The 27,364-nt window shown below is 45.6% G+C and overlaps 1 protein-coding gene across 5 annotated transcripts in view; it reads left to right on the top strand.

Annotated features, from left to right (window-relative positions):
• Positions 1–27,364, top strand: part of LOC112459134 (MKL/myocardin-like protein 1) — a 163,673-nt gene that overhangs the window by 114,388 nt on the left and 21,921 nt on the right. The window contains exons 1-2 of one of the 5 annotated variants that reach the window (XM_025023104.1): positions 14,650–14,993; positions 21,804–22,230. The exons of the other annotated variants lie outside the window; for them this stretch is intronic. Coding sequence (XP_024878872.1) covers positions 22,140–22,230 — 91 coding nt within the window. The 5' untranslated portion in view covers positions 14,650–14,993; positions 21,804–22,139. Of the gene's footprint in view, positions 1–14,649; positions 14,994–21,803; positions 22,231–27,364 lie in introns of those variants that run through there. 5 annotated transcript variants of the gene reach the window in all.

Below are 27,364 nucleotides of genomic sequence, written 5' to 3'. Positions count from 1 at the left end.
ACGAGAAAAGCCGCACGATGGAAGAGAAGAGGAAGAAGCAGCACGAGCTGCTGCCGGCATCAAAAGCAATGCCGCCACCGCCACCGCCGCGATAAACACGCATTTATTCCGGAGTGTGCTGCATACACACGAGGCGTGGGCGCACGAGCTCGTGCAGTAGCGCATGTGCGCCGCGATAAAGCCGCGTTCACATCGCGTTGGACGTAAATCTTGCCGTGGAAAATCTCGACCAATACTATTCTCTTCTTGCCTCTTCTCCCATTCGGTTCCTTGGATCCCACGTCCTTTCCGAATCAATCATTTTTAATAATTCTTGATGTAGTTTCTGAGAACTTTGTCTGAAATATAGGTACATTTTATATTACTGTTCTACACAATGGAAAATGGTAGAAGATACTTTTCTTTTTCATGAAGCTTTATTCAATCGTATTCCAACACCACGCCTTTTGCGTGAAACGACGTTAAAATCGCACAGGACTAGAGCGCTATCGCGACTTTACATTGCATTTGCATCCTAACCGCTGTAGAAACGCGTGCTGGTGATTCTTCCACGGCCGGCAGATAAGCAGATAGGCAGATGGGTGTACATGTACACGTAGGTAACGCTCAGATAACAAACGACGACTCGAGATGAAAGCTAAGCAGACGCTTTGACCGCCGCGCGACTTTTCGTTTGAATCGGCCACGCTGATGTGCGATCTTTGTCGGTAAATCCAAGAAAAATCTTCAGACTACTGAGATTTGTTCGGTATCAATTTATAACACGATAGGAGATGAGTCAGGACTTCGTGAAGTAATGAGTTGAATCGCTGAAATTTAATTGGACACAGCATCTTTCGTGAAGTTTAATTATCAAGACCTTGCTTCGACATTTTAATAAAGAATATTTGTTTTATATATACAGACAGAATTAATGACAAATAATATAACGTACATAAAACGCATATACCATAATTTATTTAGTAAAAAATTATGAGGGTTATATACTTTTATCTTAATCCGAGTGAGGCATGAATTCGTTGCATTTGCTCTTCTCCGTAAGATTAATAGGTCAGTTTCCTTGAGACGAAGCGTGACTAAATAACCGCGCTGCACCTCGTGAGTTACGCAGTGCTCTTTCTTCGATCGTAGGCAGTTGTTTGTAAGAAAGAGAGAGAGAGAGAGAGAGAGAGAGAGAAAGAGAAAGGCCTTGACCCATCTAGTAAGTCGAGGAATTATCCGGAGCCCACAGAAAGTCCTTCGATCGTTTTGTCATTCAGCTGATTCTCGCTCATATTTTCCACGTTTGGCTTAACAGGCTCCTCCTTGCGCTACTTTCGTAAAAAAATTCAGCTTTTAATCATCATAATAACGACTTTTTTTTACAGAGGGTGTTAAAAAAAGTGTATATATGCAGAATTTATATGGTAAATAATTCATCAAGCTGAATAAAAAACTAATAAATGTGGGTCCAAAACTCGAATTTTTCGGAGTTAGAAGAGTTAGATTTTTTATGTAATAAGATTTGCTCACACAAGATCCACGTGCAGCTTTTGTGCGTCAATGGAATAGATACGTTAAAAAATATTCTGCCATAGAATATACATATTATAAGATTATTACTTAATAAAATAGTATTTCTACGAATAATTAATATCTATGTTACCTTCTATATAAGTATCACCAAATTTCTACAACGCATCACCAGATTTGCAGCGTTATTCATTTACGACAAATTTGTTCAATCGTTATGGTTTTGAAGTAAAAGTTTATTGACATCAATCCCAGACGGCCCGTGTCCCAGAAACCGCGGGACAAGCGGTTTCGACGCTTCCCGTCGAGGATGTGGCGGTCGCCATCACGCCGCGCCGGTACCAGTCTACAAGTGACCGTATCGTAATTGACGTTACCAGTTTATCGCGTGTCGCGCAAGATGACGGTCGACGTAAGGAAGCTCATGGCAAAGATAGCATCTCGATAAATCGCGCGCGGTGGTGAAAGCGCGCAGTTTCGGGCAAATTTTCACGATTACCTTCCCGTACGCGCGCGATTAATCTCGCGCGCTCGTTCTGCTCGACACCTAGAAGGTAACTTTCGGAAGCGTAATTAAACGACGCAGCGTGGGTGGTGCTCTCTTACAGCAATTTCCTTTTTATTATCCCCTCTGTTTGTTTTTAAATGTTGCATAAATGCGCGATATGCGACCGCAGTAAAATTTTTCATAATAGATTCCGTCAGCGACAACACAATCGGCCTATTGTGAGGAATCTATAAATACGACACAGCGTTGAAAACAACATGAAACGTAGGCACGTTAACATCACATTAATTTAAATTGTTTATCGGCGACCGCGCTTTCTACACGTCGAGACAACGTTTAAGAATATCCGACGGAAAATGCGTAAATCTGTCTAGATGTTATTATAACTTGTCTTCTATTCTTATAATTCGCATTTTTCTTTGAGACTGCATCGAGATTCGTGCAAGGGCAATTATGCAAATTAAAAGACGATTTTTGAAGTATATTACGATGCAATTTTTAAGAAAGGGCAGTACAGAAATAAAATTGCTATTTCATACCACCTGACACGCCACAACAACAGCTTGTTCAGCCAACCATCGCGGTGGTCGTTGCGTTCTCCTCACAGCGCCTGATTCGCAACGGTGAGATAGCCGCATTCGACCCCTTCGACAATGTATCGGCAACAGTCGCAACCATTGGCAGCTGGCCAATTGCTACGACGCCAGCTGCCAGCTATGGAGTGGTCTTATCGCGATAGCGAAGAATTAATGCCGCGTTTCGTAGCCGCGGTAAATAACCCGTTCGTTAACGTCGCGCGCGCGCGCGCGATGCTCGCGTTTCCTTCCCGCCGATGGCATCGGGGAAGAAAAATCGCGTGCCAGGCGCATTCTGATCGGTCTGAGAATGCGCTCGTTCGCGAGGTGTTCCCCATTAATTAGGTCACGCCGCGCCGACGGCTGGCGCTTCTAATTAAGCGAAATGTGCTCTACGTGACTCGTCGACGGCCCGATACGCGAAATTCGGTCGCTCGTCACGATCTATGAAACCGGCCGGATTGTATCAATAGCTTTGAAACGGGGACAATCGTGGTATCATTCCGAGGAAATAGAGACGAGAGAGAACGAATTCTGCGAAACGGAAACATTTGTTCTTCAGTTGAGATTAAACGAACGGAGATATCGAGATTTGTCTGCCAAATTTTGACAATCTTCTTAAGTAATTTTCGTAATTTTTATACAGCTTTATTTTTCTCAAGAAAATTTATGGATATAGAATATAGATATAGGCGCTAAACGAGTATGTATCATCGAGTATTTTACCATCCACATCTAATTAAATCGATCGATCTTCTTGTCATAATGTCCCTTGCATCAACGTCGTTTCAACTCTTTATTGGCTAGTAATCTTGTCACGTCCCCATAAACATCTTTTATCTTAAACACACTAATATTTCAAATGCGTCTCAAACTGCCGCGATAATGTTCTTAATAAGATCAATTAATTAATGAGATGTCATATTTCGCATACCTCCGCTAACGATCATAGGAACTCGCGGAATGCCGACTGGACTCTATTCAATCATCGTCGCGGTATCGATTACGTGACCAATGGAATTTTCTCCGTCGATGAAGATCCACCGGTTGACTGCTCCGATGCGTATAGAAAAAGCGGAAATGTAATGGAGCGAAAATTAGAGGCGCAGGAAGAGAGAAGATACATATGTGTTTCTTTACAAGAAAATGTACTTTTAAAAGAAAGTAAATTAGGATACGTTCGTAAGGCAAAATTAACGATTTTTTTACAAAATATTTATCGACTGGTAAAACTGGCCGCTTAATATTTTATATCTACATCTTCCAGTCTAGTCTCGGCATTAATTTTTGTTGTAATTAATTACTTAGCTAATTTGTTTTTTCATACAAAAATTCAGATCTTAATCATGATCTCGCTTGAGATCGCGCGTGGGATCAACGTTTAACGTCCGTCTCTCGATCGTGCGAAAGAAAGTGGGAAGAATAATGGAAGGCGTCGATAATAAGTTCGTTCGACACGCCGTCGAATTAACGATCGACAAGGCGGTGATTCCTTTGGGATCGCGTTACTTCACGAAAAAGCCCGCGTCGCACCGCAGCTGTCCGCCCGTCTGTCTGTCCGCGGTGTGCTGCTTTATACCTTGTCCCGCTTATTCTCGTATTCCTCCTCGCTCTCGGCGCTTCATCGCGAGAGTTCCCTTAATCACTGCCCTCTCATTAGTAGGCGTCAAAGGCACCGACGACGCGGCGTTCAAGAGAAAGGGAGCTCAAGTCGCCTTTCTTCGCGATTCCCTTTAAACTTCGATTCTGCCTTTTTCTGTTGGCGATCGGGGCCCCGTGAAACCGTGCGGCAGGCGGGCCATGTTGAAAGAATGATCTCTTCGGACTTAATGAAGCGTAGGAGCCGCGCGAAAAGTCCCGAAGAGAGCGCAAGAGCGCGCGCGATAAAAAGGTGCACAGCCCCGATGTTACGCCTGTAACATTTTGTGCTTCACGGTCTCGTAGTTCTCGTACCGCCGTCGTCGACTAACCGGAATGTAAACCGGAAGTCCTCAAACAGACAAATTTGTTTTCTACGGAATATATATATGTATTTTTTAAATATAAAATTTCTTATGCAAAATGTATGTAATTTTTTAAAAATAAATAAATATATATGTATGCATATAGATCTGAAATCGCGCGAGACGTTTAATAATGTTATCGGGATCGCTAAAATTGCGTCGCGTGAAAGGGTGCACAATTTTAAACGCATTTCCGGAGATCCTCCACAATAGCGCCGCTATTTTCCCCTCGGTCGCCCACGCGGTTACGCCCTGCTTTACGATTTGGCTCGTCGCGAGTCAGGCGAGTTTGCGAATTCTGGGTTGGGACGAGTAGCGTCTTCGAATAGTCACAAAGAGAAAATAAACTTCCGTCACTCTCTTCCCTCCCTGCCTGCCCGCCGCTCCTCTCCCTACTCCCGCGGATTATGTGGCCTACTGTACGGAGTTAGGAATCTATTCCGAGAGCTATCCCAAGTCCGTCTACGCGACCGATGCGCGCGCGCGCGCGCGAACACCGCCGTCTTATTAATGCAACGGCGCTTCTCTCCGCTCTTCCGCGAGTGTATAGTATACTTCTGACGATCAACGGGGCTAACAGCTGCGCCCCGGAGAGACCGCTCCATAATAGAAGAACCATATAAACTCGGAGAACCGTCTCGATCTTCCGCATCTTCGAACTTCTTCTCTGTGTCGCCAAACTTTCCTAAAGGCGACAGAACTACAAAGTTAACATCGTTATGCGTATTTTCTCATAAAAATAATAAAATAAATAGATAAAAATACGAAAACATAACTGATGAAAGTTGAAGAAAAATTAGAAAACCCAGAATTCTATAATACATTGTTTTTCAAATTAGTCGTGCAAATTTAGATTGCCTCTCAGAACGATGAAAAATCATCGAGATCATAACACCGAAAATCGCGAGAGTGGTCTCGACGAGATCGAGCGAACCAGGAAAGAATTGGCTTTCGCAATCGACGTGGTGAGAGCAAGAACGAGAGAATCTCAAAGGTAGCGTGCAAGAGAACGAGTTAGAAAGGGTGGACGACGGGGGAGGGGGTAGCCGGTAACAAACGACTCGCAAATCCTCGCCGTCAATTTAATCTCGCCGCGAATCCCAGAGAAAATGTTAATAAGGACCTCGCTACCACCTCCGCCACCCTCTTCCGCCTGGCAACATCTCGCGGTACGCGTGTGCTAGCGCGCGTGCAACGACACTTTATTTTCGCGCAAAGATACCGCCGCCAGCCGGCCCCCCGACCACGTGGAAATTGTGTGCAAAGCGAGCTGCGCCCGCCGTCCGTTTCTCTTTTCCCGCCTCTCGCCTCTTCCTCTATACCTCTTCTCTTCTGCTACCCCTTTCGGCCTTCCACCCTCGTAATTTATCGCGGTTATGCAGCGGACGCGCGCGGTGGAATCTGTACTACGGGGGATAAGAAGAGGAAGGAGGGGAGAAAGAGAAGAAGAAGAAGAAGAAGAGCGGTTGCCCGAGGGTCCGCAATACTATCGTTTCGCTTCGATCATCCGGCCTCCACCTTCGCCACTCTGCGAGCAGAAGTGATGCAATGAAGAGATCGCACGGTTCGATGCAAAGGAAGTGCACTTCGCACAATACATTGATTTTCGCGCTCGCCGTTCTAATGGCTTTCAGTGGCTCTCGGAGAGAAGCTGAAATGGAAACACGGAATAGTCCGGGGAATCTGATTCGGTGAAATGGAAAGAGAAAATTGCGCAAAAGGGAGGCTGGAGGAGATAGGAGTGAAGAAGCGAGAGAAATAAGGCGAACTTTGCTGAAAATATTTTTAGGAATAGTATGTTTCATTGTAATATAAGTATCTTATAGAGAGAGATACATAGACAGAAATTTGGGAAATTGAACGATAATTTTTTCATTGAAAGCAAGAAGATGCACACTGCTAATGGAATAATAAAAAAAATTATTTGAATTCAAATTTTAGCTTTCGAGTTAAAAATTAATATCTAAAATTATAATCTAAATTTAAATTTTACATATAATAATACGACATTTAGTTATAAAAAACAGGGTAAAAGAAATACATAATTCTTCACTACCAAATATCACGTTTATAAAACTGTCAAGAAAAGTTCGCATTGTGTCAAAAATATCAGTAGTGTTCCATTCAATTTGTTGATATTTTCCGAATTGTTACGCGCGTACGTGATAACATTAGACAATTCGAGAAATGTCAACAAATTAAATGGAACTAGGAACACTACTGATATTTTTGACACAATGCGAACGTTTCTTGGTAGTTTTATGAAAATATTAAATAAATTTTTCATTTTCGAGTCCTTATAAAAGCCTGCGCGCTTATTTCATTGTTGCCTAACCCCCAACCTGGAGGATCGGTTTCCTCTCTAAATATAGAGAGTTAGACAAGATACTCTCGGTGGGTTGTCTGCTTCCAAGAGGTGGCGATCGAACAAAAACCAACAATTTTTGGTCGGTTGGATTTGAAGTCGGATCCTCCGGCTCACCAAACCAGCGCACATCTCTCTGCGCCACGATCGCCACTCATTCTATTTGCCAATAATAAATTAAATTATTTAACTGACGTGAATGCTCTTACACAGGCTAGTAAGAGTTAAATAATTATTTTGTACGAATAAATTAGTGCTGTAGCCATCTTGTGCGCGAGCATATCGTCCAACACGCAACAATAAATCCGACAGATAAATTTATTAACTGCCGCGCCGAACGCATTGTGGCAAAGATTATTCCGTCCAATTATCAAGGACTCGCTAAGTGTCTCGCGTAGGCGGGTGTAATTGGTTCGCGCAACGTTACCGGCACGGTTTTACGCCGTGACAACTCCCTGAAATGTGTTTTTAGCGGAGTGGATAACGCGCGGCAGGCAGTACGGAAGCGTTATAATATCGCGATACCCGCGCAACCCGGTAAAATTTAATTGCCCAATAAAAAGATCGTCGATGCGGTTTATTGGAGACATCAGTTACACGGCGAGCTTTTATTGCACCGCTGTTACTCCGCGCGGTCGCGCACTCGCTTATCTTGCGTATTGAATGTCGAAATATATTGGCGGTAAATACGTTTTTTATCACGGCGGTATTTTAAGTGCCCTCTCCGCATAACATATTTCCGCCGCGCGGAGCCGCGGATGAAATCATTTTCTCGTCGCGATCGCGCGAGGCCGTACCTCCTAATGTCGCGCCGCATTCAACGATCTCTCGCCATCGCGTCGTCTCGTGACGCCGACTCGAGTCACGCGTTTTAATTAGGGAAAATTTTTACAAGCTCGTACATTACGAGACTCTCCAAATTGTCGCGGCTGTCCGGCGCGCGGCGGAGACGTGCCGCGTTACACCCACAATTAACCGGCCATGTACCAGCCTTCCTGTTTGCCAGCCTCTTCAGCGCTTCCACGTGGTGCGACGGCCATCGATTCTTATCGTGCCCGTAGAAATCTGGCTCCGAATATCGGTCAAGTGCCGCAGAGGATACGCGTTTGGTGCGTGAGAAAAGGTTTCATTCAATCTTCTTCTTCGTTGCACAACTCTAACCGATTCACTCCGTTTGTTAAACAATATCCGAAACGGCACGTAAGAGAGAAAGTTCGCTCGCGTCTGAAATAATTTGCAAGAAAGTCGTATTGCTTGTTTGTGAGATAATTTTATTACAATGTATAAACAGACATGAAACTGCTGTTTGACTGTCGAAAATTGAAGTTTAATGTATAAAAGCAAAGGAAATATTGCACGAGATAAGGATGACTAATTACAGCGCCGGACGGCTGATATGGAAACTTGCGAGCATTAATGTTAACGCTCTGTCACATCGTTATCATAATTAGTATTCGTAAATTAAGTATATAGAAGACGCGACCGTTAAACTTCGCGTCTTATTTTCGGAATATGTTAACTTAATGCTTCATCGCGGAATTTATCTCGCACTTAACGATGCCTGTCAATTTACGAGCGTCGCGTCGCGTCGTTTGGATTGCTTTTTCGACATCACGTGTGATTTTGGTAAACCTGTGAGACCGAACTCCGAGTCACAATGTGTATCAGAAAAAGATTATTTTAATAATTCGCGACACCGGATATTCACGATAGTTCGAAATCAGCCTGTGGCGTTCCGGGTTTAACAATCGCCGCTGATGCAAACGAATGATCAGTTGTTGTTGTCTACCGAACTCCCACGTGAGAAATCACACCGGGGGAACATAACTATATTTATATAACACCGGCGCAACGACGTTGCCCGCGTGATAATGAAGCAGGAAGCGGTTTAGGGGAACGCGTGGGCTTTCGTCGAAGCCACGGCGCGGCGCGGTAAGCGTAAATGTTATTCCGTCTGAAATTCGCGAGCGTAAGTCTTTCGACGAGTGTCTCTCGAGGTGACATCGAGATTTCAGCGAGTGGCACTTAAGAATCGAAGCCAGACGCCGGATTATAGCGGACGACAAAACGAGAAGGTGGCTGGAACATGCGACGCGCATCATTAGACATTAGTCACGGCGCGGTGTGTACACGTCGATAGGGCCCGCAAGCTCCGTGAGATCCGCCGATAGAAAGATACGATACGGTCAATCCGGCCGATTTGTCAACTCGACTCACCACAAGTCCTATTTCCTTAATCCAGCGCGGCGGAGCCCGATGCGGCGCGTCGGACGCGATCGGTCGACGCGGCTTTTTCTGACTCGCAGACGGAGATCGGCCCGACACGAACGATCAAGGAGAGGATGTGCATATATTAAGTACTCGCGATGATTTTTTAATAAAAGAAAAATCGGCTGCTTTACGTCGATACACAGCGGAAGGAGATAATCGATATTGGGCAACGGGGCGATCGAATATTCAATCGCGTCGCGATGTTCTCGGCAGAGATACGCAGGACGATATCCATATATAGCCTCTCGTTCGCGGAGATTCGATAAACGTAAAAATCTAGCGTTTTATTGCGAAAGGTACAAATAAGATATCACCGTCATTCGTCGAAATTAGTAGGCGACGTAAACATCTTTATGAATATTCAATATGCCGCAATAATTTCGGAAATGCCGGACGTGCCACATATAGGGCCCCGTTCGATGGCGGGCGGGAGGGAGGGAAATCGTCCCCCACAGAGTGTCGCTGGTCACGCGTGGCCCTCTGGCCGCGAGGCCAATGGGACCAAACGTGGGACGTGGGCGAAGCTCAGAGAGACGTTATTTCGGCAACCATCGGACCCCGATTCGCTGCGTGGGCAGCTCTGTTCGGGAACAACCGAGCGATTCCGAAACCAACTTTTCGACTTACAAAACACACATTGGTGGGCGAAATTGGGACCGATCGTAGACGGGGAGGGACGGAAGAGCGCGACGTGTATTTTGACAATGTATATCCGCGTATTCGGAGTCTTGCTTCAATCCAGTATTATCATGTCTCGATCGCTTGGACGATTGTTTCCGGTTGCATCGCAACTCCAATGTTTTCTCTTTAAAGACAGCCAAATTGAAGTCCGTAAAGTTGTTTACACATAATCAAGCATTCTCTCTAACGAGCTGTCTGCTATCTATTTTATGCGGATATTTTACTTTAGTGAAATATGGGAGTGTAGAATTAGTTATTTAGGTAGAATCAAAATAATAGTTTTAAAATTAAAAAAAAAAATAAATTATTGGACAAATTTATGAATAGATTATATTAAATTTATTTACTATAATTCTATTTAGAATTGATATATATAATATTATCCAATATTAAATATGTAATTCTAAAAAGAATAATATTTAATACTGAAATTCAAAAAGATATACACACACTATATGACACATGAGTGCAGAAAAATTAGAGACCCAACGCGAAGAAAAGGAAGCTAACGTAATAGAAAAAAATATTTAAAAATTTACAATTTAGTTTATAATATGACTTAATTTTGCATATAATCATCAACAAATTAGTCTACAAACCAAAGTTTAGTACACTTTTTCCTTTCATCGTCATGTATCTAAGATATTGTACAATTATTTCAACATCGAATCAGATTTATCGTGACATTTTTCTTTATTATCTTTATGATTGATTCTTTCTCCGGTTGCAGTGGCGACTTGTATTTCTGGCCGCAGCGGGATACTGATAATGAATACAGAAGCGAGACGTATCCATCATTTAAGTACCAGCCCTCATCACTCGCGCCACGACACGTTTAACCTTTTCGTCGGCAAACCGTTTGCATCGCTAACACGTGGAAACCGGATAAATACGCGACTTTTTCATTGACTTTTCGCCAAGCGTTCGCTACTGACGCGCGCACAAAACAAGAGTCGCTACTTAAAATGCTCGTCGCACAATGGGAGGGTTATTATATTATGAATACGATTCTCATGGAATCTTTGATCGTAGAAGAGACAGGTGATGATGAATTATGATGAATCAAATCATATGTCCCTGTGTACTTGATTTTATTTAATAAATTCTATTTAATCGCTTGTGCACGTTGATGAAAATTCTAAAATTTCTTTCTTACATCGCTTTTACTTTGTATAAGGAAAATTTAATTTAAAAACTACATGTAATCAAAAAGATTATGCAATAATCTTATGCAAATTATTTTAAAAACAGCGACTAAAGACTGCTTTTAAGGCTGCTTTTAAAATAATTTGCATAAGATTATTGCATAATCCTTTTGATTACATGAAGTTGTAAAAAAATAAACATCTAATATAAAATTTTAAATGATATAAATATTTTAGATAATAATGTACAATAAAAAGTGCGCTATTTAGCACATTTAGAATTACAGTCTTATTTAATATAATATTACATTTAGAATTACAGTCTTATTTAATATAATATTACATAATATTTTATTATTAAATGTTTACAATAATCCCCCCAAGTTCTACCGCGACATACACAGCAAAATATACAAAACTTATAGATAACGTGTTAAAATATCAGATGATTTTGCAGCAGATTCTTGTATAGCAGAGCTTTCTCCGAATACTCTCGAAACCAGTTGAGGTTAACTTTTCGCGCTTTCGCCCAAACAGCTGTCCGTTTAAGATTCCATCCGGCTTCCACGGAAATTTCAACTTCCTCGAGGGACACCCGTTCATCAGGGTGACGATCAGGCAATCGTGTCACGTGCCGTATACTCCTTGCTTATCGTGTACCTTTTTCGTGTCCGCCAATGAATAATTACGTTGTGTCCGACGTCGTGCTCGCGCGATGAGTTGCCACGGACGCTCGACGACACTCGTATTTACGGGCCTTCGTTTACGAGCCGCTTTTAAAGCACCTGAGGCTTTTGCTTCCGGTTAAAAACTCTAGTAAGAGGTACTATTTATACGACCATTAGCGTACAATCTCCGTCTACGTTTCTATAAATACGCGGCATCGCGCGGTGCAGTAGACTCGTTTCGTCATCACTCGTCGGCGCGCGGCGACTCTCGTAAAATCCTCCTGACAGTAAAACCTGGCTCTCGTCTCGACAGCATCTTCCTATTCGCTCTTTGCCGTGTCGTCGCGGGAAAGTCCATAACGCCGCGAACGACTTAAAATTCCACCGGTTTTTAATTCCGTTATTCCGCGCCAATCAAACGAAGTCGAAGACGGAGATTATGATGAAAGATAAAGACATGTCTTCGGACTTGCGTTGTACAAGCAAAGCCTAATTAAAGGGAAGTTCTTGACAAAAATGTTGTAGGTATGAGTGGATAAGAGGCTTAAATTTTTTTCATTGAGATGAAAAAGAGGAAGAGAAAGATAAAAATGCATCTAAAAGTGTTTTTTGATTGACTTATTTTTTTTAAATTTAAGTAAATACAAATTTTTATCACTTATTTATTCTTATAATAAAGAGACATGAAAAATTAAACTCTTATAACTCTTTTAAATAAATTTATAAAGTAATGTTTAACACAAAACATATTGTCGAAAACATATCTGCAAAGAATGTCTCGAGTTTTATTTCCTACGAGGAATGTAAATATGTATTCCGAAGAGTGTTAATAAGGCACGAGCTCCATAATGCAGCAATCCTGTACAGCAATCATCTCTCGAAGTCATCTCGCGTGCGAATGGCTAAGGGCGCGTGCCTGACCGGTTCCCTTTAAAACTCGCCTCTTCCACGAAAACTTCCACGGGACCATTAGTTCCGCGTCCCCGGTCAGTTGCGTCACGCGAAACTATATAAAAGAATGATTTCGGAGCGGATCGCGCGCGGCGTCGTCAATCGCGGTTTACAGCCGGCTGGAGTCCGGTTTTGTGGTGTACGCGCGCGGCGCGCGTTCTCCGCGCGACATTAATCGCTGCGACACATCTCTCTCGTCACACTAATATCTAGCGTATCTTATCTAGCAGTTGTACCTATCTCGTATACCGTTACTCTCTCGCTTTTAACACCGTTAACGCCCACGCGTCGTCGCTGTCGTGCGTTTTCCTTGGCTTTTTCGCGAATCGGTAATCGAAAAATATTTTCCTGGGAAAAGCAAACATCAAAATCATCTATTTTTGAAGAAATTATTTATTTGTTACGTATATCTACCCCTGTTTTGTATACAATTAATACTCAACTAATTAATTAAAGATATTTTGATTATGTTGTAGTTAATGTTGAATATTGCAGAAATATGAAAGAAGATTATTTGAAAGTAATATGTGGAACTTTAAATACATAAAGACATTTCAAGACGCCAACTAGATATTTTTATAAAGAATATATCATATAACGAATGACAAACAATACACATTTATTACGTATTTCCTCCAATGATTACGAAGCTAGCAGTCGATGTCGGCTAATAATAGCATCGTTATCGATTTGTACGCCTTGATTGCCGATACTTTCTCCGCGTTCAAAGTGCTAAGAACAACCTGCACAATTGATCCGCCTATCTGCCGTACAAATAGCCCGAATAAAAATCGGCGATTGTAAAGCACCGCGGTGCAGTCACGGCTCGTTATCAATCGTGCGTGGTAGACCATGCGAATTGACTCGGGGCACGCGCCTGGCCGGGGTCGTAGGCCGCCCCTACCTCCTCATCTCGGGCCCCCTTGTGCCCCTCATTTTCCTGTGCCTCGCGAACGAGTAACGTTCGCGAGAGAGATTGAGAAGGAGAGAGAGATCGAGGGAGGTGACCCCACTTCTATTCGGTGCCCGTAGCGGGGCCCGCGGACCCAGTCCTCCCACTCGGCGCTTTTACCCCCTTCCTTGCGGTACTCTCCTGTTCCCTCTCTCGCAAACATCTCCACCACTCTGACCCACGATCAACGGCGGTCCCCCTTGGCCCGCCTATGCGCCGCTACGCTCCCTTTGCGCGGGATACGACGGCAGGCCGACTGCATTTACAGTTTCTCTCTCTTTCTCTTTCTCTCTCTTGCTCTCTCCCGCTCGCTCACCCACTCTCATTCGCTTGCCCCCTCGCCCTCTTTTTGCGCTTTTTCTCTCACTCCGTCTAATTTTCTTCTCATTGTCTTCGTTGCTTCTCTCCTCTCCTTGCCTCCTTTCTCGTTCGCTCGCTCCCTTCTCCCCTTTCTTTCTTTCTCTCTCTCTTTCTGTTTTTCTTCCAACACCCGTGCGATGCGGCCCACACGCGCTCGCGAGTCCCGCGCGCGCTACACAACACACATGGCCGGTCGGCCACTCTTACTTGCGGAGTGTGCGGTCCTACCTCCTGCAGGGGACCGTGTCACGTGGCCCTCAGGCCGCAACGGCACGCAGCGCGCAGCACGGGCTGTGCTCTCTCGTGAGCCGCGCACACGACACCAGTCAGAGACGAACCGAGAGACCGGACCGACAGATCGCATTCTCTCTCCCAAGAAGCGCGTGTGGTGCTTTTTCCCTCCCTCTCTCTCTCCGATTCTTTCTCTCTTTCTCTCTCCCTTTCTGTCTTTCTTCCCTTCGCACTCTCTCCCTGTACTACAACTCTCTCTCCTCTCTTCCTCCCTTTCCGTCCCCTTGTTCTTCGGCTGCGTTACGCGCGCGACATAACACACCCTGAGACTACTCGCGCGCGCCCCCGCACGTTGTCTCCACCATCTGACGTTCCCGCGGCCACGTGCCAATCCCCCAGTGTTGTGTGTTTACGCGCCGCCGCGGCGAACCGAGGGATCGTTGGAGCACATTGGAATATTTTTGTGACACCCTGACGCATAGGTGAACACACTTTCGGTGATAGAAGATCGCAAATATCGGTCGTGAAAAAGTGCAATACATTGTCACGTTTGCTCCTCGGCATCATGCCGAGATGAGAACGGGCAGTAGTGTGAATCAGCTGTGTCGCCGTACAGTGCGCCGTCGCGCCGTGGTGAGATGTGCAATCGGTGCTGTGTGTCAGCGTGTTATCGGCGACGTTGTCACGGGTGCGGTGCAGCGGAGGCTGCGACGAGGCTCTCTCGTTAGGACGACCGACGCTCCGACTGGCCTTCACGGATGAAAATGAATGGTGTGCATTCTGCTCGACTCTACGCGACCGATCGATCGTCGTCGGCCTCTGTGAATGCGTCGCGCTCGTACGTTAACGCGTTAAATGTCCCTCTCAAGTGGGACTTGATGAAGATCGACGATCGTCGATAGCGGCATTGAAATCTGCCGCGGCATTCCGGATTGTGCTAGCGACAGTCGATATATTCGATTATTAAAAACGTCATTTAACCGCGGATCGATATTAATTTTGTAAACATATTCTTGGTAATAGAGAGGTATAGAGAGCCATGTGTCGCTGTCATTGCCGCAAAGGATGCTCGTAAATAATTAACGTACCAACCAGCGTTGCTAATGGCGAAGAATATCACTTTGGGAGTTTTTGCAATACCGTCTTTCTCAGATACGGTAAACGTATCTCAATTATATAGATACATTCACCGTCTAAATCCACGTTATCGGTCGAAAGGCGAAACTGCGCATGCATATGTTCACCGTAACGCTATTTCGGTTATTCAGATAACGTCCGATATTATTTTTGAAAAAATAAGGTTCACGATTAGCGTCGACGTCATGATTACCGTAACGAAATCCCTAATGTGAATTTAGACCGTGAACGTATCTGAATAATTCAGACATGTCTACCGTATCTGAAAGAGGGTATTGCAAAACCTCTCTGTTGACTACCGTCAATCTCTCGTTATGAATGAAAAAAAGAACGGCGCCTGGCAGATCGCGAAGTGCAAATCGAGCGTGGCATCGCGCCTCTCGCCTTGCGAACGCCTCTAGCCTATTGAGAATTTATAGACTTGCCAAGATCGTGACGGCTTTGGTCTTTGTGAAGATGACAGCGGTGGCAACGTGCCGTCGGATGTCGGACACGCCAGGTGTGCTAATTGTATCCGAACAGTGACAGCGGGTCTCTCGCTAGCGTTCTTAGAATCCGGAGGTGGAGTCGCCCGCTGGGGAAAATTGCATTCGGTCGTGATAAATTATTATCGCAGCGGCACGTAATAAAAAAAAACGCGAGGAAACCTAACGCCGAGACGTGGCCGCGTTTAAAGTCGGCGAACATTTTTACGGGCGTCGGCTCCGTTGGCCGCTGCGCCAAAAAGGTGCCAGCAATAAAAAGCGCGTATTAAAGCTTAGCCCGTGTCCGCGTTTGAGACTCGTTAAAGAGGCACGAAGCGTAAACTCTTCCCACCTTGACGGTCAACACGCAGGCCAGATAAAATCGGACCGGAGAGCGTTAGTGGACCCGCAGCGCGAGCGCTCGGACCCCGGATTTGCGTCTCCGCGAGCCAATGATGGACTAATGGACCGCGATAATTACACGGTGTTCACGTCGAAGCGCGACGTTTTTAGCGACGTTCCTCTTTTTTCCTCTTCTCCTTTCCCTCTCTTTTTCTCTCTTACCCGGGCGTCGCGCTTCTGACTGAGAACATGGCGCGCATTTAATGAAGCGATTCCTATCGGCACCGGTCGAATCTGATAATTAAATCAAGCGCCGGGCCGCGACGTCGGATATTAATTGAATCGCGGATTCGATCTACCTCGTTTCGCAAACACGTCCGGCAGGCTGGGGCTCGTTCGCGACGGCTCACGATGATCCGGTGCGCGTTTCTCCGTCGCGAGATCGCACCGCCGATTGCGGTCGATTTGGTCACTCGTACCTTCCCTCGCCGCGATATGCTCTGGGCCCTTGAACAAGCGCGGCCCCCCCGTCTTTCGATCTGCGCCGGGGCGTATTAACGGTCTTGTTCGGATAATGGACAAGATTCAATAGTCTCCATGACTCTGTTCTCCATTCGGTAAATTAATAGCCGCGATATGATCGTGCCAGTCGTCGTATTCGGGATTGTCAGTCATTCGCGAAAGCGGGAGTATCAGGGAAAGCAAGGAACGTAACGCCATTACGTTGAAAATAATTTTTTTATCGGGTTACTCGAATCGTAGGTTAAAGAATCTTGAATTCCGATACGTTGCATAAAAGGTATAATTTTATACGATTTAAACGTTATTCTCGTTATTATTTCCTAAATACATATTTTCCCGAATAAAATCGATTCGCCAACATTTTATTTCATCCCTCGCCGTTGATTAGATCGTTACGGGATATTTATTAGAACGTTAGGCGCTTGCTAATGTCGGTCGAACTCTGCCACTAACGTTACTCGTAACGTAACTCAAGTGAATTTAATTACTCGCGCGCCCGTGTCCGATGATACAACCGATGTATCGTTCCTCGAATTAGTTAGCAGATAGTAAAGCAGTAAGAGAGATGAACCGTGATAACCATTTAAATCCGTGTTATTCAATTTCTAACGCCGTACGTCTTGTTTAACGCTTACCGATCGTTCAGGGGAATTTAGTCCCCTCCTCGATGATGTTAATTCTCTCCGGTAATACTCTTTAGATAGTATGTCCATTAAAAATCAGAAGGATTAAGATGAATTATGTTAAATAATATGCAGTGATTAATCCGTTAATAGATCCGCTGAATTGTATGGATAATTATACAGTAAAAGTTAAAAAACGAAAGTTTATCGCAGACTATGATCATTGATTTAAGAAGAAACAAATATACAAGACAGAGATGTCACGCTTCGTTTGACAAATCGAGCTAAATTCCCGGAGCGGCGTAATGTTTCTTAATTAATTCGGAGCATTACATCGTTTATCGGAAAATTCCGAACGTATTAATCGCCAATTAATGTCCCGTCGTAAAAAGATATTGCTGAATGGTTGCGCGGTATCGATATAAAATCGACGTCGACGTCGACAGTTAAAGTATCACAAATCGTGATTCGGCTTCGCCGCGGCACTCTGGGGCCCGCGTCTCGCCTCGCGCGAATAAATTCATACCGAGAGGGGCCGTATAGTGAAAGATCATGAAGATCGGCGCGAGCAGATAAGAATCGACGGTACTCCGGGGGCTGATGGGTCCGTGACGACGAAAAGACTCTTTGGAAATGCGTGTCGAGGCCGCCGCCTCGTGGGAGGGGCCCGACTATTTCTCTCTCCGGCGCAGGGGGTCCGTTCCCTGATTTCTCTTTCGCAACCCTCTTCATGGGGCCGTAACCAACATACCGCGGCCGCTTGTTTATCGGAAAGCGCTCCGAGTCGTCGTACAATAAAAACGTCCCGTAAATTAGCGCCCGGTGACTGTCACGTCGCTCGAGAGCCGCCTTCGTCTGCGGTTGAAATTAATGCGCGCGAATAACACTAAAGATATTGACGATTTAATACTATTATCTGTACTCACGCGGCCTGACGTATCTTCTTAATTTAGATTGCCAATAACCATTTAAAAGTTGGCAAATTTTATTACAATCATACTCGCTTGCTTTTTTTTATATTTTTAAGCTTATCCATTAATTTGCTTTCTCAATCTTAAATCTTATTCATTTTTACTTATTTTATTCGAATTGTGTTATTTTTTCTTCTTGTATTAGACTGGCGATGGTTGGTTTGATAGTCGATAAATTTTATTAAAATCATACTTTATACATTTGCTCACTTTGTTTATATTCTTGAATATTTCTTTATTGTTAATTTGCTTTTTTACAATTTTTAGATCTTTATTTTTGCTTATTTTGTTTGAATTGTTATTATCTTTTTATTAATCGCGCTTATTAGCTTCTATCTTATTTCACAAATGAAAAACGTCTTTTCCCACTAGCTAGAAAACGTAAAGAAACGGTATATCCCTCTCGGTATTCGTTTTTCCCTCGCTAGATATGTAGCTAAATATCCGGCGACGGTATAAAAATAAAAACTAATAGAACGCGCGGGGTTAAACGAGGTTCGCCGCGGCAGCAAGATACGCTGCTCCTCATCTAGATCTGCCACGTTAATTTCGTAACTTGATACGTCATTATAAAGTAACAAATTGCCCTATTAACCTGGCCACGGTTAATTAGGCGAGACGTTATAAATGGCAGAAAAGTTCTGCGAATTAATCAATGCTCGATAGGGTCCGATCGCGCGCGCTTCTTCCGCCCTATCGTTCTCCGCTTCTTCTTCTTCTTCTTCTTCTTCGTGCCTCCGTCCGTCCCTTAATAACCATAAACGCAATAAGTAGGTTGAAAATGGAGATGAAATAATTTCGTGGACCGACCCGCGGGAGTGTAACATTAACGAACGGCCGGCGGCAACGGGCGCATTATGATAGTAATTACGCTAATTACACGGCGTGTACCACTTGGCTAAGGTAAAGATAGCCCGATAAACTTGATTATAATGACATAATTCCGCCATAGAACGAGTTAATTCGACGATATTGTGATGATTTTAGCAGCTCTACACGACGGGCGAGGAAATTTTTCGGCAATCTCGGTAATATTACGGAAAGTGATAACCACTAATTTGTATCTTAAAAGAAATCGGCGGAATCCGTCGACGAAGGAAATAATTCGTTTCACCCGATCTTCTTTAGATATCGAGTAATTTTTTCAATTACAACCGAGTATTTTTTTTTTAAACATTACATCGGTCCCACGTAAGGACAACCTTTTTTCCCCGAATATTAAATTTCTTTTCTTTTTTAAAGCAGTCGTTCGAATTAATTGCTGGTACCGTAATTAAGAAGAATTTTACATAATGATCGAATAGTATGGGTGTAACGGTGCACAGAGGAATACACGCGTGGGCGGTTATTTAGTGTGTGGACAGTGCGGAGCCGTCTTTAATAATTTCGGCGTTAATTAAATGCCGATGCGTGGGTGCCGGGGACCAAGTCCATGCCGGAGGATTCGACTTCGTTTTGTCAACTTTCACTGCGGATCCTCCACCACCGGTCTTCCTCCGGCCGCATCTTTATGACCTCCTCCGTTACGCTAGTCGTTAAACGACGACGCGACGACCGTCGTGTGCATCCAGTGGCAAAATTAAATTTCACCTCGCGCATCAATACCCGTGTTAATCGCTTAATAATTCCTCGCGCGGCCTGATATCAATTTGTTGATCGGGGGAATTACGTCGAAAGTTCAGTATTTGCCGTGGATTACACGATACAATTCCCGCAGTTTACTGATCAATATCGGTAATGGCGAATCTTCACGGCGGAGATTTCACTTATCGGAGAGACGTATCGGCGCAACGCGCAACGTGTTTAAAACCGGCAATGAACGGCCGAGGGGGGGCGGCCAAGGCAGAAATATTCAAAAACTTATTCACCGGCGGTGAAATATTTTTTGTCTCGCTTTCACCTCTCTCGATTTTTCTCAATGAGGAGCCGTGCAGCGTCGAACGCTGCCTCTCACGTTTTCGAAAGTTACGCGGCGCCCGCCCGCCTGTCCGCCGGTCCGCTCCGGCTCTTTTCACGTTGCCGGTAATTTTACCGTAATTTACGACGGCGGAATGAATCCTCGCCCACGCGCCGAGCAAGGAGAGAACACGACACAACGAGTTCGCGGCGCGGCCGCGTCGCCTCGATTCTATTAATTCGATACGATTAGGCCGTACGACTGCCCACGATTCTTCGCGCTAATTGCCCCGAGGGAGGCTCTACCCCGATGAGAAGTGGTAGGGGTTATCATGGGGATTAATTAAATTGAATCAAGCTTAATTAGCCGTGACCGCTCGTGGTTCATCGAGGTGCGAGGAGGTTCGCCTGGGGCGCACTAAAATGACAAACGGGACAAAAAGTTCGACGATGAATTGAATATTTTCCACGCCATTAATCCTCCTGCGTGGGGAGAAACACGCTTAGTTGAGGGAACGAACGGTATCTAAATAATACACGTAAACTAAATTAAGAGGCAATTTTTTACTTACAATTAAAAAATATGGACTGGAATTTAATTAGGACGAGATCTAAATCTCGTTTTAAATTTAGCACAGTCAACTTTATAAAGTTATCTAATTAAAGTAAAATCTAAAGGGTTGCTAGTCAATCTGACACTCTCATATAATACGTAATGACACCAATTAATGACGACTCAATCTTTTTTAACTGACTTATTCGCGCTCGTGTCATCACGCGCGAGGATGCAGATCTCTCAGCTGTGATTCATGTAAATTATGAAAGGCGGACGTAACGCTCGCGTAACAAGCAATACGAGGAGTTAACAAACGCGCGGCGTGTCGTTCATTTAGCGTGACAATTATATCGGTAGCGCGCGACCCATACACGCGTGTCGCGAGTCGAGTACTGTCCATGAAAAATGTTCGTTTAATGCCATGCGGAGCATGGCCGCATTATCATAATTCGTTTCCCCGAATCGTAATATCGATATATGCAAATGAAGTGATCTAACTGATAAAAAATAAATATGTGTCGCGCCACGTCAACGTTGCGGTCCGCGAGACACTCGCGCACGTGTAACCGCTGACGCATTAAACGGCGATCAACGGATCAAACGTGAAATCAGTTCTCGAGAGCATTGTGTATCCGAGGCCTCTCGTCGGGGAGAAAACGCGCGTGAAATTCGGACCGCGCGCCGCGGTACGAGGCGCAATTGAGACACGAGAGAACGTGGGTGAAAGCGTTACGTCACGAGGGGCGATTGTTTAAAAATACGCAGGATTAATTAACGACTGACTAAGCCGCTGCTGTAAATCCCAATTGCCGCGGTAGGTTCCAAAGCGCACCGTGCAATTTCACAGAGGCTGGACCGACGAAAAAATATTGATCCCGTAAAGAGTTAACGGGCGTTGCGAGGCGTTGAATTGAAATTAAAAAATGACGTTTTTCTATCGTGCGAAAATTGTTGATCACATTCTGTTATCTTATTGTCAAACGCCTCGCGATGCTCGGAGTGTCGATCGTGAACGAATCGATGGTTCCTTCTCGCTCGACACTCAACCGGCATGAATCGTCGACTTGCAGGGTCCGATAAAAGGAGCATCGTTCATCGTTCCGAGGGATGGACCGAAAATGAACTATTTCTCGTCAACTACACATTTCGAGACAATTCGTTGACCAATCCGCGAGTCTCGTAATAAACGCGCGACCCTAAAAAAAGGAGTCAGCGCGTCCATCGTGCCCCCGTCTCATTTCTTGCTGGAGAAGTGTGTTTCGCGGAAAATGTGGGACGAGGGTGTCCCACAAAATGACTCGCACGGTCAGCGCGTGAGGTGTTAAACGCAGTAATATATGTCCCGCCGCGCATGATAAGACGGAAATATAATTTATTGTGCGCGCATCATCACGTATACGAGCGCCATGGTTACCTTGGACACCGAGCAGAAGCCCGAGAGGCAACACTGCGGCCGACGTATGTGCGCCATTTGCAGACGCATCAAACGAGATAAAGGTAATGAATGACACGATTTTTATCTTAATGCCGCATCATGTCGCGAGCGTTTAACGCGCAGCGGCTTCGCAAAGTGGATAGCACTCTAGATGCGTATTTCGCCTTTTCTTCACTTCCCTCTTGTCCCTCTTCTACGCGCGGTGACGCGCGTAATTGGGACACCCGTGAGGGCAATTCGCGGGGCAGGAAATAAAAGCTGAGCCAAATGATACCTTTCGAGTGCGCATGGCGTTTTAAAAACGGCCCTCGTTATCCGCCTGACCCGTTAACATCGACAACAACTCGACGGACAATTCCGCGCTCGTTCCGCGCGGAATTTTAAGAGCCGTTATTAAGGCGGTTAATTATTTTTTTTTTTTGCCTTGCGCAATAATTCATAGCGCGCGTTGCATAAAGGCGGGCAGCGCCGGACAGGGAGAGGGAATGAAACGCGCGACAGAACGTTTTACGCAATTTATGTAACGAAGGGGACCCCTTTCTCCTCCCTCTCTCTTTTCTCTCCCCGATCTTCAGTTATTACTTTCCGCGTCGAATCGTGCGTTCACCTGTCACCACTCGCGGTATAATTGCGCGCGATGAACGCGCGTTCCGTGAAATACGCTCGGCAAAAATATCAGGCTCGGACGGCATCCGAGGAATCCACGAATCAACAACCGACGACGTCTTCGCGATTTCTTGCCACACATCTTTATGTACAAAAAGTCTTCCATCGTTTTCACGTTCAACAATCTGCGTAAAACGCTTGTATAAAACCGCAGAGTGCTGTTATTATGCAAAAATGTAAAGTGTATCAACGGTCGGAGGAATTAATTAGGTCCTGTCAGAGCGAGGCGACTGTTATTATCATTATTATTATTATCGCGTTTAATGCGTTCGCTACAGTTTTTTCCTCTCGCTTCGCCGTTTCCAAAAGGGAAATCGGGAAGAGGAGACGACAGGACGCTTACATCGACTTACATACATTACGGAGTTACAAATGTGTACCAACGCAGTGGTTCAAAACTGGTTCGTCCTCCTTCGCCGTCCCTCTCTCCTCGCCGTCGCGCGCGTACGTCCTTGTTGTTTCATGCAAATCGCTCGTTAGTCGAAACACCTGAAATTCCCGTGTGGGACGTGTACATTGTCTCTCTCTCTCTCTCTCTCTCTCTCTCTCTCTCTCTCTCTCTCTCTCTCTCTCTCTCTCTCTCTCTTTTTCTCTCTCTCTCTCTCTCTCTCTTTCTCTCTCTTGACGCGCACTCCGGGCCCCATGGATTATTCATCCCCGTGGCGTATTCGTGTTAAGGTGACAGACTGACTGACGGACTGACGGAGGAAGGAAGCGAAGGTACGAAGGAAGGTACCCTATTGCGCCTCGGGGTAATGGCTGTCCGTCTTGTTCGATCTGTCAGTGCGAGAGGATCTCCCGGCGGATAGAACGTTGAAAATTCGATCCTGCAGTTATAATTATTTCCCCCTGAGAAATAAATTCTACTTCTATTGTAGAAGGCAAATTAACGGAGCCAATTTATTTTACATCAATTTTTTTAATGCACATTTTCCGATATACTTTTTATATATTCTAAAAGTTAATGCGTCGATTAAATGTTTTATTGAAAAGTTATCGTATAATTAAATTACCAGTACTAATCGTTGAAACGTTCAGTCGGTTCTCGATCTCAGATAGAGCAAAAGCAATCGCGCGAGTGAAGTCAGTTAAAACCTTTCCGCGGCATTCGCGCCGAGGAAGGATCCCTCGAAGGCGTGAAAGGGCGCTTACGAAATCGTGCAGGCGCGGGTATGAATGAAGGAACGGCCGCGCGCGCGGCTTCATTCATCCGCGACGCGCACGCAACCGCGTAATCGCCAGTCAAATAGGCGAGAGCGAACGCGTTCGATTTCACGAACAACCTTGCTCTATGCCTAGGCAGTTATGGCAGGCGGGCGACTAGGCCGGGAGGTCTCTCGATTATGATAAAGCGCGTGGGCTCGCCCACGCTCGCCCTTCGCTCGTTCATTCATAAAGTCAACTCTCACCGCTCGCGCGCGAGCGTGTGTCTTTCGGTGGCTCTCGCGCTACACCTCATTGCTCGATCAGGCGTGTCGTCCCCCCCTGAATGGTACCGTTTCATCCGCTCAAGATCCGGTCGAAATCCGTCTAGAGAACCGCGTCGCGGTTAAAAAGAAGATACAAAGCACTTTTGGAAATTTTCTTTGACGATTAATAAAGAATTAGATGAACATCGTCTCGAATATTTGCGAGATTTCGATAATAATGCGTCATGTCTAATCAAAGATCATATATGATAAACAATGCAGATCTGACAGAATTGAATTTCGCTCCTCCCTCGCGGCTCACTCGATTTCTCCGGAGGAGGCGCCGTTTCTTTGAGAAATGTTCTCCAAGATGAAGCAAGCGACCGATCGCGTTAACGTATGGGTTCCTTTGCACATGGGCCCCACGGCGCGCGGCGCGGCGTGGCGGCGGCGGCGTTACACTCCAAGTCGATTGCAGGTTTCCAAAGTGGTCTCGGAATCGGCGCGCGATTATGCGACCGGTCTATTTCTAGAAACGCGCCGCCGACATACATACTAATTATTTTTTATCATGCCGCTTGTGCCGCTTGTCTTTGGCGAAGCGGCTGAAATAAGAAGCCAAGATAATACAGAGCCGCAGAAGAAGTATCTCGTACGTACCAACTCTCGAGGATATCGCAACCGGGTCTCTCTACAAAAGACAGACAGAGAGAGAAAGAGAGAGAGAGAGAGAGAGAGAGAGAGAGAGAGAGAGAGAGACGGAGTTCGCAGGGGGATACTATCCGATACCTACGATCCGGATAACGCAATCGGGTTTTCAGCGTGCAGGAGGGGGCGGAACGAGGGGAAGGTGACGGGGATCATCGCCGGAGATGCGCGGAGGAGAGGGAGAAACGAAGAGGGACGGCGCGAATCGGAGGGAAGAAGCGTGTCCTGATATCTCGCGAGCGCGAGCGAGACCCGCAGAGAGGCGGAGAAACAATTGGCATTCTGCACGCACGTCCGATCGAGGGACGAAGGGACGAGGACAGGGTGGCGACGATGACACGGGGGGGAGCGGGGTGGATGCACGGTGGCATGCACCTGTGCATTGCCGCCATATACGACGCGGAGTTATGGCGTTTTTCTCCACGTACGGTCGCCGTACAATATGTGCGCTACGTACCTACGTACGTATACGATCGTATCTCAACCGGCGAAACCAACTCCATTTCTGGAACGGTTCGCGTCCGTTCGTCCGTCCATCCGTCCCGTCTATCCGTTCGTTCGTACCGTCTTGCGAGTGAGCCTGAGCGAGCGCGATCTCAGACCGCCCCGAGAGATAAATTAATTGTCCGCGAAGCGTGTGCGTAACAGCGCGCTCGCGCTCACGCATGCACGCACGCACGCTCGCGCATCGCGCGCGGAGAAAAACGGCAACGCGAAGACGGAAGACGCGCTCGTGTTTATTAGACACGCTAGATGAGCTCGCTCAACGCCGTTTTTCCGCCAGCAACGACTCGCTTTCCGCGGAAACGGGGTCTCTCTCTCCTTCTCTCAGTCCTCCGCCGAGGAGCTGCCACTTTTTCGTGGGAAAAGGCACGAAGACGAACGCACTGTTCGATCCTTGTTAATGTGTTTTCAGTGAGAATAAACGCGGAACGCTCATTGGAAATTAGTTGTAAACAAGATTGGAAAGCAAACGAGATGTAATGGAAAGATCTAATGTGTAAACCTCCATTTGGACGCATTTGTTAGAGAATGATTTATTAAGTCAAAAAATTAAGGTGTATTTCTAACGTTTTCGTCAATTTATGTCAATCTTTCCTATATAATCATTGTGACAGGAAATAATAAAAATATAGACTTGACGCTTTGCTTATTAACATAAATTACAATACTATTATTTATTGAGGTCGAACCAATTTCGTTACTAACGCTTAAATCTAATTATAGTTATTGAGAGATACACGAAAATACGCAGAAACCGATGGTGTTAGTTCGAAGAAAATATTAGAACGGTATTCCCTATCTTTTCCTCGCGTTCTCGTATTATTTATTTTTAAATGTTCGAAAATTGGAGCTCGCCAACGAATCAATTAAAAAGACACCGTTATTGGAGAGAGACGGCCACGTGTCCGCTGCCGTTTTACCAAAATGCCAGCCAGTCGGCGTGCTCGAGCAAAGTGTGTACCTACCTGGCGTGTGCCTCTTCTCTTCGCGGCGTAAAGTCGGAACGTAGTTGTGAGTGTAACCAGTTTCCCGTGGGCTTAGCTGTCAAGCCCACGTGGGCCGCCCACGCGGGGCCAGATATATTACTACGCCGCAAGAGAAAGAAGACGGCGCACGCGAACGCGACGGGGCTGCGGGAGAGGGGGAGGGTGGAGCTCGAGGGGGGAAAGAGAGAGAGAGTGGCAACGGACCCTTCAGGAATGAGAGATGCGGCTTGCGACACAGGAAACAGTTTCACCTGGAGGGGCGTGCGGGCCCCTGCGCAGCATCCAGCACACGCCAGCAAACGTGAAACTAAACGCGCGCGGACGGACACGTGGGTGGGCGCGCACGCGCGCGCGATGCATATCGCTTTCTTGACGACCCCGCGCTTTCCGCGACTTCGAAAGGCTTGGGTGATTATCAGCAAAGGCGGCGTCTTAGACTTCTGACACGCGACCATCTAGAACAGTCGCTTACCTCGCGATATTCTATGACGCGATCCGCTCGAGGAGACGCATTCTCGTACCGCGACGATGTATTTGTAACGTTGCGAATTTGTCACGGACGATATATTTTATAAACATCTATATTTAGGGAAAAAAAGTTAGCGAGATCATAGAGTGCTTTGGAGAGCCGGGCATTTTTTCCTTTATTATGTCCGTTTACCTCTAATATTCGCAATTTTGCGCAGTCTGAAATTTAACACCTATTTACGGTTGTCCCGCCTTTTAAGGAATAATAACGATTGCGCGCGATTGACTCTCTCTTTCCGATCGGTCGGCATCGCGCGCCTGTTCCTGTAATAATCCTTTGCGAAATCGCGCGAAACAAAAACGTCACATATACACCGTGAGCGAGCTCGCGATGTGATACGGAGTAATACTCGCCAGCAATTTCTTGCAATTACTAATTAATATGCCTCGGGGGA

This window comes from Temnothorax curvispinosus, unplaced genomic scaffold (assembly GCF_003070985.1).
Source record: "Temnothorax curvispinosus isolate PA1 unplaced genomic scaffold, ASM307098v1 QBEX01009552.1, whole genome shotgun sequence".
NCBI lineage: Eukaryota > Metazoa > Arthropoda > Insecta > Hymenoptera > Formicidae > Temnothorax > Temnothorax curvispinosus.
Note: the sequence above shows the minus strand (reverse complement) of the source record. Positions and strands in the feature narration are given on the sequence as shown.